The sequence below is a fragment of the Xylocopa sonorina genome, chromosome 11, assembly GCF_050948175.1.
Source record: "Xylocopa sonorina isolate GNS202 chromosome 11, iyXylSono1_principal, whole genome shotgun sequence".
Classification (NCBI taxonomy): domain Eukaryota; kingdom Metazoa; phylum Arthropoda; class Insecta; order Hymenoptera; family Apidae; genus Xylocopa; species Xylocopa sonorina.
This window is the reverse complement of record NC_135203.1, coordinates 11,585,865-11,596,360: the sequence shown is the minus strand read 5'-3', so window position 1 is coordinate 11,596,360 and position 10,496 is coordinate 11,585,865. Positions and strand designations below refer to the sequence as shown.

Sequence of the window (10,496 nt, the reverse complement as noted above, 5' to 3'; positions counted from 1 at the left end):
ATACGAAGTAAAAAGAATGATAGAAATCAAGTTTCCTCAAGATGGATGACGTTCACGTTGTATCTTTATCGGTTACATCGAAACTGCATTAGACGTCCCAATCGCGCGTATTTATCTCCAGAACTGTGTAACCACCTGCGAAGGCCTTGAACGTCGGGAACCGTATCATCGCGATAATTTGTATCAATTTAGCGATAAAATTGAAGTTTCCCTACTACCTAGACATTTCAACCAATTACGTAATTATTCGCAACTATCTAAATAAAACTTAAGGACATTCTTACCTATATTGTATCCGCGCATAAGTGTAAACTACCAAGAGCGCTATTACGCGCGCAAAAGCCCGCATAGTCAAACGAAATTAACTGCGTTCACTGTCTCTGCGAACGAGCATTATCGTTTAATTTAGAAAAATTAAGGGATTCAAAGAAAACTTTAATCACGGCTAATTAATCGTTTAGTTATTTAAATACTAATCCCAATCTTTTAACGAGAAAAACTCTATTAATTCATTATATAAAAATTTATCTTTCGACCGTGGCGCCATCTCTGTAAAAAGTGCTCAAACTGCTCGCACAGCGTTATCGACAGCGAAGTGAATTACCGACCGACTGGTGGCGCCATCTCTTGACAGAATACTGGAACTAATTCCCGAGTAGTTTCAGCACTTTCCACAGAGATGGCGCCAGCGGTTCTAAAGTAAGGTCAGTAATATCTGTCTCACTCTTTCGTATAGCTTTTTTAAAAATCTTTCTTTCTCTTACCTCTAAGGCGGCAGATATAATTTATCTGACTCCTTCTATTCAATGAAAATTAAAGAATTTCTTTATTTAATCGACAGAACTCCAAAATTCAGTAATTTGGATGAGAGAGAGAAGCGGAGAGAAAAAAAGAGAAGCGGAAACGAAGTGAGGAAAACAATAGATGTGATATATATATTTTTTATGCAAATATACCTTGGACTACTTAATTCCATCAATGGATTTTACTGTAATATACTATATATATTTCCCTAGTTCTATTATAATTTATTGTACAATTTATATCATATATTATATAGAACTACTATGTATTATATTATAAGAATAGTTTATATCAGTTAGGCTGTAAGTTGTATGAAAGTTTCAATAAATATTCATTACCGTTAATTACGAGTTCAATTTTTTAATGACCTATCCACCTATCCTAAAATCACTAACTGAAGCGACTACTGTCTCACCAATTCCAGGAAATGACGTCATTTTCTAGGAAACAGTAAAATACCTCCTTGCCTCTCATGATCTCCTGATACATTGCCGATTTTTCGAACAGAATTTCGAAAATCCGACTTTGTATCAGGAGAACATGACGTCATAGGAGGTATGCTTGCCACTTCTAGGAAAATGACGTCATTTCCAGGAATCGCCGAAATTCCTGGAATTCGTGATGACGTCATTTCCAAGAAATGGCACTATTCGAATACCTCCTCACATGTTATGTTCTCCTGATACAAAGTCGCATTTTCAAGATTTTATTCGAAAAATCGACAATGTATCAGGAGAACATGACGTCATAGGAGGTATGCTTGCCACTTCCAGGAAAATGACGTCACTTCTAAGAATCGTCCAAATTCCAGGAATTTTCGATGACGTCATTTCCAGGAAGTGGCACTATTCGAATACCTCCTCATATGTTATGTTCTCCTGATACAAAGTCGGATTTTCAAGATTTTGTTCGAAAAATCGACAATGTATCAGGAGAACATAACATATGAGGAGGTATCCGAATAGTGCCACTTCCTGGAAATGATGTCATCGAAAATTCCTGGAATTTCGACGATTCCTAGAAGTGACGTCATTTTCCTGGAAGTGGCAAGCATACCTCCTGTGACGTCATGTTCTCCTGATACAAAGTCGGATTTTCGAAATTTTGGTCGAAAAATCGGCAATGTATCAGGAGAACATGACGTCATAGGAGGTATCCGAATAGTGCCACTTCTTGGAAATGACGTCATCGAAAATTCCTGGAATTTCGACGATTCCTAGAAGTGACGTCATTTTCCTGGAAGTGGCATGCATACCTCCTATGACGTCATGTTCTCCTGATACAAAGTCGGATTTTCGAAATTTTGGTCGAAAAATCGGCAATGTATCAGGAGAACATGACGTCATAGGAGGTATCCGAATAGTGCCACTTCCTGGAATTGACGTCATCGAGAATTCCTGGAATTCTGGCGATTCCTGGAAGTGACGTCATTTTCCAGGTACCGCCGAATTTCAACGATTTTTCTATCGAAACCCCCATTTTCGGACTTTGTATCAGGAGAATATGATGTGCGAGGAGGTATTCGAGAAGTTTCGATTTAATTACGAGCAGGCCTGTTTTTACGAGATTTCTCTCGTTTAAGGACTAGGATTGGTCACTCTAGGATTGTTGGAGCAGGTTAATAATGTTTAAACAAATGTTTAACAATGATGAAACGTTTATTGTAACTTAGGAGCAACGTACAGACCACAGAAACGTTCTTACAAGCTAATTGTTATAAATTATTTATGTATAATACATCTTACATTAACACTTTACATAAATTTACAATAATGATAATGTAGGGTGTAACAATAATTGGTTTTCTTGTTGCAATTGTTGTACAAGTGTGCTGGTGATCCATTCTTGCGCGATCTTGGTTTTCCTTGCGGTAGTTATTATTAAAAAGAAGCATAATCGATGATCCTGAGGATAATCGACAAGTCACATAAATTATATCTCCCGCTTTAAAGGTAAGAGAGAGAGAGAAATATATATAAGAGAGTTATAAGAAAGAGAGAGACAAATGTTACCGACCTTACCCGTTGCGCCATCTCTGAGGAAAGTGCTGAAACTACTTGGGAATTAGTTCCAGTATTCTGTCAAGAGTCACCACCAGTCGGTTGGTACTTGACTTCGCTGTCGATAACGCTGTGCGAGCAGTTTCATCACTTTTCACAGAGATGGCGCCACGTATTCTAGACTAAGGTCGGTAACATCTTTTTCTCACTCTTTCTTATAACTTTTCTTATATATCTTTCTCTCTCTTACCTCTAAAGCGGGAGATATAATTTATTTGACTCCGTCTGTTCAATGAAAATTAAGGAATTTCTTTATTTAATCAGTAGCACTCTAAAATTGTGTAATTTGGGTGTGAGAGATAGAGAGAGAGCAACAGGGAGAAGCATGTGAAGACGAACGACTACTTAAAACGGATGTAATGTCCACGGATCGTAACAGATGTTGCGTATATACATACTTTTAAGTAAATATGTATAACGTACGTGTGTAGGGTATCAATACTTTTGATCAACGCGTGTTATCAATACTTTACCAAGATCCACGGAAACGTAAGGCATCGATGATGACTCTACCGAGACCCCCACAGTTCAGGCATTTAAATATCGTTAATAAATAAATCGAAAACGTTGCGATATACATATATTCGTTGTATCTGGATAACAAGTATTTATTCAGCTATCCAGGTGGTCGCATTATAAATTTATATGTATAGTAATTTCCATCGAATGTCCTTTAAAATCTGTAGACTCTCGTCACCGTTGGAATCGGTGCGCGCGGCATACTGTCGCCCTCGATCAGGAGGAAACAGTCATGCGAGTGCAACTCTACGTGTAACTTCTCCCTTTTGGAATGATCTACAAATAATTCTATCGTCTCGTATAACGATGAGATAAAAGCTATTCAGCAACGAATTCTAAGGGCACGGATCGAACAGTCCATCTTTCTCGCTGAAACTTCCAAACGCTTCGAAGGAAACACACGTAAGTTGTAAAGTAAGTAGAACGCTACAGGAGGATTAGTGCAAGGTCAACTGTTGCATAGAGTTTCGTATATTACAAGCTATTGTAATAATTGGTTTTGGCAGGAATGTCGCAACTGTTGGATCATCCTGACAACTTACGGTTTTAGAACTCGTTTGCTCAGGCTGAACTTAATAATTCCGCTTCATGACTAGCTTGGTAGAAGACCCGAGGAAGATCTCGACGATGTACGTTCGTGCATCGTGTTCTCTATGGAAAACGATTGGAAACTCTCAGGACGATCCAACAACGTGTATGATGTATGATCAGTGTGAACGTGGTAAAAACTGAATCGAGTCCATCTTTGAAACTCGATGCGTCTTCCTCTCGACGACGTTCGCGCGGAGAGACGCGCACAAGGTAATCAGCGTGTAATTGGCACTGTTGTTCGTTAGACACTCGCAAACAAAGATAAAATTCTATTCTTGAAACGGTTTATTGTTACACGAGCCGTTGTAATGCGTACAATATTGCTTTATCGACCCGAATCAACCGGTCGATCAAGTATATTTCTTTTGAAACGATGCACACGCATCGGCGACCTCTCGTTTCTCGTTTTTTTTTTTTTTTTTTTATCGATCGAAAACAAACAATAAAATATTTTAAGGAACATTTAATACTTATCTTTAAATATGATTTCCCTTCGACTCGAAAACTTGTCGTCCCGTTCATGCTCCTCGACGAGCACGGACAGGGACTTAAATGCATCCATACCTCGCTTGTTTTGTATATGAATATGATTTAACTTGAAAAGGCATAGAAACAATAATCAGGAAGGACGTTGCTCTCATGGATATCGCTTAAGATCTAGTCGCGGTTGTGTAATCATAAAAGTGTTAATAATAATCGTTTCATCGTTTATAGGTATTCGATACGTAGCAATGCTGTGTTCGGTGTGTATGTATGTACAGTATGTAGCGGCGTCACCGAGAGTCGCGAGATCTCTTTTGTTCCTTGTTACTTTATTTGCCATGTATCAATTATATACTATATACAAAGGAGATAAATTAACGCAAGAAGGCGTTCGAGTTCTACCTGGGAGCAAACGGTCAACTTTTGATTATATCGCCTGGACGCGTCCTCGTTTGCCAAAGTAAACGCGGTTCCGTTAATGAAAGGGGGATGGCGAACGATATCGTGAAAGCTGCGACGCATCTCGCGGCTCCCAGCGGCTCCCGATTCAAATGGAAGGAATACGATCTCTATCTTACAAGCTGAATAATGTTGGTGCGTTAACGTAGTACAGTGCGTCCTCTATTAACGCGATTACGAGCTCGGAGATAAGTTCATGCTCGCCGTTACGCTATTACTTTTGTTATTACAAACTAGAAACAATCTCTAATGACTTTGTGAGTAGAACTTTGTAATTAGGCTCTTGAGCAGTGTCTAAACGCGAGAGAAACGATATCGAACTCGAATCGTGCGCGCTCTACTTTTCTTTTCTTTTCTTTTCTTCTCTTTTTCCTTTTTCCATACGCTTCTCGTTTCATCGATGCCCACGAATTCGCGTTACGTTGCTCTCCGCACTAGAAAAGTACCAAACGAATTTTGGTTACCAGCAACGATCAACGTCTTAATACGATTTGGTATTTCCGATACGTTGTTGCTCCTCGAAGGTCCATCGAATTTCCTTTTCCCATCGTGTTCGCCGCGGAATGAGAGAAGTTGATCGCGTTTTTAGGGGTAAGAGGTTGTTACATGTAAAAGTATTAAACACGCGTCGTACTTCGATAGAAACATGAAAAACAAATCGATATGCGCTACACATTCATTCTCTACGTTTCACGTATACATGTACACGCTCGCATACACTCACTCAAACATACACGCACGCACACGCACACACGTGCGTATACACGCGACACACGGACGCGCGTATCGCATACAACTATTCTCTTTCGCTCTTCCCTCTAATTACGAGAGCCTACGGTACGGTTTGCGGATCTTTTCCCTTCCCGTCGTTCACCCCTTAGGCCAATCCTCGAGACGGCTACGGGAGGACTGCGGCGTTCATAAAACACGGCGTCAAGCCGCTTCGCGGATAGAAAGCATCGCGCGCGCGCGTACGTTACATATCTCTTGAACTCTGCAACTCTGTATCGCTCCTACGGTTCGTATTACTAGGTTTTTACGGTAAAAATTCACTGAAATACCCCCCGTTCGCTGAACTACCACAGACGCTTGACCAAAGTACGAATAGTCGAGATAGGGACGACGCGCGTATTCTCTCGATTCTTACAAAAATTTGCTCGGACGCGGGGAACGCTGTCGGTGAAAAAATTTATTGCAAAAAATCGTATCGTGTATATATATACGTGTATATATATATGCTTGTTTAGCGATCGAACAAGTTTAATCGTCGCCTCGATGACGGGACGGGCTGGTATCCGTCGATAGGGTTTCAGGTTAATACGGAAAAGATTAAATTGACTCTGGCAAATCGTGATCCACGATCACGCGACTCGAATCGTCCCCGTTCATCGGCGATCGTTCCCAAAGGATCCTCTTCAACATTCACTGATTGTGCAACCGTCCACCGGAAGCCTTCACTTGACTGTTGGTAACTTTCGGTATCGCGCCGATGATCTTCACGCGATTCTGTTGTTGCTGCTGCTGCTGTTGCTGCGGCTGTTGTTGCTTGTTGTCGCAGAACTGCGGAGGTGGCGCGAACACCAGCTCGTCTCCGTTGCCAGCCGACGGTCCAGCGTTGAATTCCGGTGGCGGAGGCACGAAGAGGTCGTTGCTCTGTTCCTCAGCGTCCGCCTCGATCGGCGGCGGCAATTGAGCCAAGCTGACCGCGTGTCTGGTCAGCAATCCGCTGCCACCGTAGCTCGTTCTCTTCGTATTGGTCTCTTTCTCGATGCTGCCTGCCGATAGCACCGCTACAGTCGGGTGTTGCGCCGTTTCGTTCGCGATATTCCTCGCGGTCGTGTCGTCGAAACCCGTCGGCGGGCCCACCGGCACGTCCTGATCGGAACTGACGCCGCTCGAGCTGTTGTCGCCGTCCTCCGCGAGTGACTGCTGCGTCTGCTGCAACAGAAAGTCGTTCGGATGACTCTTCGAGGACTTCAGCTGGGTCCGGACTTTCTGGATCTCCTCGACGCTGAACGAGTGCGGCAACGAACTGCTGCCAGACGAGCTGGACCCGGACGTGTTCGAGTTCCCCGACGTCTCTCTGGTCGACTCCAACTTCTCCCTCGCAGCCGCCTTTTCCAGTTCCTTCGCGATCTCCGATTCAGCGTCGTCGTCGGTCTCCTCTTCGCCCTCGTCGTTCTCCGACTCGGACAGGCTGTAATCCGGTTCCGGGATCGGAGGCGCCGTGTTCGCCACGGTGTTCCCACTGTTGTTATTATTGTTATTGTTGTTGTTATTGTTATTCGTCACCGACGAGAGGTTCGTAATGGAGGAACTGGTGGTGACGCCTTTCTTCTTCCTCTCCCGGATGCCTGCCGTGCTGTGGCTTCTGTTCGTCTTCAACGGTTGAGCGTACTGATTGTTCGCCTGGTTGTTGTTCACCTGGTTGTTGTTGCTGACGGTGTTGTTCGCGGTCTGCTGGTTGTTCAACGGTTTGAACGTGGTGTTGTTGGTGGTGCGCAAACTGTGCGACTTCCTCACGTGGCAACGGGTCGTGTGCGCTGGTAGGCTGCGAGAGCGGTATCCAACCGTCTTCATGTCCTCTGGCGAGGCGTACAACTTGGCGCTGTTCGATGGTCGGAAGCTGGACATCACGCCGTAGCCGCCGTCCGCGGTCGCGGCTGCCAATTCTAAACGGGACGGAAACGGATAATTATGCGCGTTATCTTTGCTAGTCGACTGGCGAACAATCGAGAGGTGGATGGAAACGGACGTAAAAATATATCCTCGCGGTATACGGCACCTTTGACCTGCTGTATGTGAGCCATATTGTCGTAGACAGAGGCTGGTGTGACCACGTCCGGAACGTTCGCGCCCACGTTCACTTTGACGACCTGTCCGACCGGTGGCGGAGGCGGCGGATGATTCGGTGGCGGAAGACCGTTTCTACCGTTCAACGCGTTCACGTCCTCCTGGCTTCTGTGCCCTTTCGGCGCTAAGATCGACGACTGCACCTGCACGTTCAAGTCTGGCGTGCTGTGGAAGTCCCGGTGGAGATCAGAACCACCGCCCAGTCCACCAAAGAACCGTACTCTCGAGTTGGACTGCGAACAAACGAACCAAACCCATTGGGAGATACGATTCGGGGGAGGCGAGCCTGCAGGAGCAGCGGTCACAAGAGACAATAGCTGGACGCATATACATAGCTCGCACTACTGTAACGCAACAAGTAACTGAAACCCCGAGAACGTCTGCACGTGTGCGCGTTCACGTGTAGAAATGCATTCGCGGTGTTCTCTGTCTCTGTGTCTCTCTCTCTGTCTCTCTTTAACATGTTCGTTACCGTAACAATTTATGTAATTCGCGCCATAGACGAGTGCGGTAACGAACGAGTTAAACGTTTCGAGATATCGAACGATTCGAGGTACGTGGAAATTTGAGGGGTGGTAGAACGTCAGGCACGCGGAACCACGTTAATTAAGCGTGCGCGGGGTCTGATTATGCACGCCGGTGCACGGGGGTCACGTTGGGTTGCAGAGAGTGAAAGCAAAGTAATTAAAACGTTTCGTTTCATGGATACACATCGTTAGTTCTGCGAGGCGTGTTCGTAAAGCTGAAGGTGATACCCGATGCCCTTTCGGGCATCGGATTTTCATTAGCAAATGGGCTTAGTCACCTGGAATCATGCAAGTCACGGACGCGCTAGAAAGAAAGTATTTTCGATCAGTAATATAAGTCGTCCTCGTTGTCTCTCTCGTACCAGGAACGCCCCTTGCTGTACACTCGTGCTGGCTTGCGAGAAAACTATAACACACATGCGTAAAAAAGAAAAATCCAGCCACCATCGCCCGCCCCACCCCTCCCACCAGGGTACATGCATCGTTTAGCCTCCCTGAAAAAGTCTTCGAGACAATTGCGACCAATCCGGAGCATATCGACGATGGTTATTAAGGAAAGAATACGAGGGGGGGCGGCTACTAATCGAATCGGGAGAGAAACTCTACGACCGGGTCGCCGACAACAAGGATCCACTCTAACCACAAGTAGTTTACTTAAATTGCATTATTACGGGCAATTGTATTAATCGGAGTTTAAAACTGAAGAGGACCTGCCGCTTCTAGGGATTCTCACGGTCACGTACATTCAAGCAGAAACGTTTTCGCGTTTCCTTCTCTGTTCTCTTTTTCACGTTTCCCGTGGAAAATCCTTAGAAGAAGCGCTTTAAGGGTGCCTCCCTTAAATTCTACCCCCAGCCACGTCGTCAGAGGTCTACCGCGTTCCACCCAGAGGAAGGGTCGCGCTTCGATGGCAACATACGATATATCCACTACAGAGGCACAGACTAGAAGAGAAAATACACGATTAACCTTCGTAGGGAAGTGTCCTTACTTTGCCTTTGCGTTTCATTTCCGCTACGCTCGCGTATACCCTGCCGGTCTTTGCAGGCGAGGAAGGATGCGACTTGGTAGCTTGACCAGTTTGAAAGTGAGAGCTCATCATAGACGAGCTGTACTGACCACTGGTACTACCTTGCTGCCGCTGAAATAGTTCCTGGAAGAAAGGAAGGACAAAGCTGAGAAGCCATTGATTCGTTCGTGCAATGCCATTCTAGGAGAATAAAAAAAAGCGGCATCGTTCGTGGCCGAGCAACGGTATAATCATTGCCGTGTGGTTCTCGTACGTATGCGCAGGTGGTTTATGTGTATGTACCTCCAGTTCCGCGGCAGTGATCCTACTGGAGGTAGGTCTCGATCGAATACTGGCCGTTCTCGGCTGTACAGGCGTGTTCTGCCCGGTATTGGGCCCTGTCGACGGTTGCTGAGGAAGGTGGATCGACTCCGCGCTACTCGATTTCGCCCCAGTCGATGTGATCTCGTCGCGGTCCTCCCTTTCGCCGCCACCTTCTACATTCCACAGCAGCAAAACTCGGTGAAACAGTTTCCCGAGGGAGGACAGAAGTCCCGAGCTGTTCGCAAGCGCCATTGCTTACCTAATCCAGCGACCATCGATCTTGCTCGCGCTCGACCGACGCTCAGGGTCGTCTTCGGGTCCCTCCGCGGCGGCATCGGTGCCGGCGATCTGCCAAGCGTGCCGCCGATCACCACGTTCGCGTTACCTTTGCGCGGAAGCGTCGCGTACTGTCTCTGAATGGGTTGACTAGTTGGCAGCAGCGCTGCCGATTGGGAGTTCGGAAGGCTGATCATCGGCGAGACCACCGTCATTCTGACCAACTGGCCGGATTTCCGGATCAGGTCGACCACGCGTTCGTGCGACGCCGTTGTCACGTCCTCGCCGTTGATCTGCGAAATGCACGACGTATCGGTTACGTGAAAGGGGGCGCGTTTGGAGGTTCGACTTACTTGGATGAGAAAGTCTCCTCTTCGGAGGCCAGCCAGGTCGGCTACTCCTCCTTGATCGACGTCGTCCAGGTACTGCAGAGCAGGATACCTGGCCGAGGGAGTCAGTTCCATCAAGGGCGAGGTTGCCTTGGCGCCTCGCAGTACGAACCCGAAACCTTTACTCGAGCGGTGCAGCACCACGGTACGAGGCTCGGCCGTGACTCTGAGGATCGTTAAATTCGCAAAGGGCATCGGTTAG

General features: G+C 45.9%; 1 protein-coding gene across 7 annotated transcripts in view; it reads right to left on the bottom strand.

The window, feature by feature from the left end:
• Positions 1–5,949: 5,949 nt before the first annotated feature.
• The window catches only part of Prosap (SH3 and multiple ankyrin repeat domains prosap), an 86,428-nt gene continuing 81,881 nt past the window's right edge, over positions 5,950–10,496 (bottom strand). For 6 of the 7 annotated variants that reach the window (XM_076905124.1, XM_076905130.1, XM_076905128.1 and 3 more), the window contains 6 exons: positions 10,259–10,460; positions 9,889–10,198; positions 9,609–9,802; positions 9,288–9,449; positions 7,702–8,002; positions 5,950–7,588 (listed from right to left, as the gene is read on the bottom strand). In XM_076905124.1, the coding sequence (XP_076761239.1) occupies positions 6,339–7,588; positions 7,702–8,002; positions 9,288–9,449; positions 9,609–9,802; positions 9,889–10,198; positions 10,259–10,460 (2,419 nt within the window). In that variant the 3' untranslated portion in view covers positions 5,950–6,338. The remainder of the gene's footprint in view (positions 7,589–7,701; positions 8,003–9,287; positions 9,450–9,608; positions 9,803–9,888; positions 10,199–10,258; positions 10,461–10,496) is intronic. The other variant, XM_076905129.1, reaches the window with a different exon arrangement.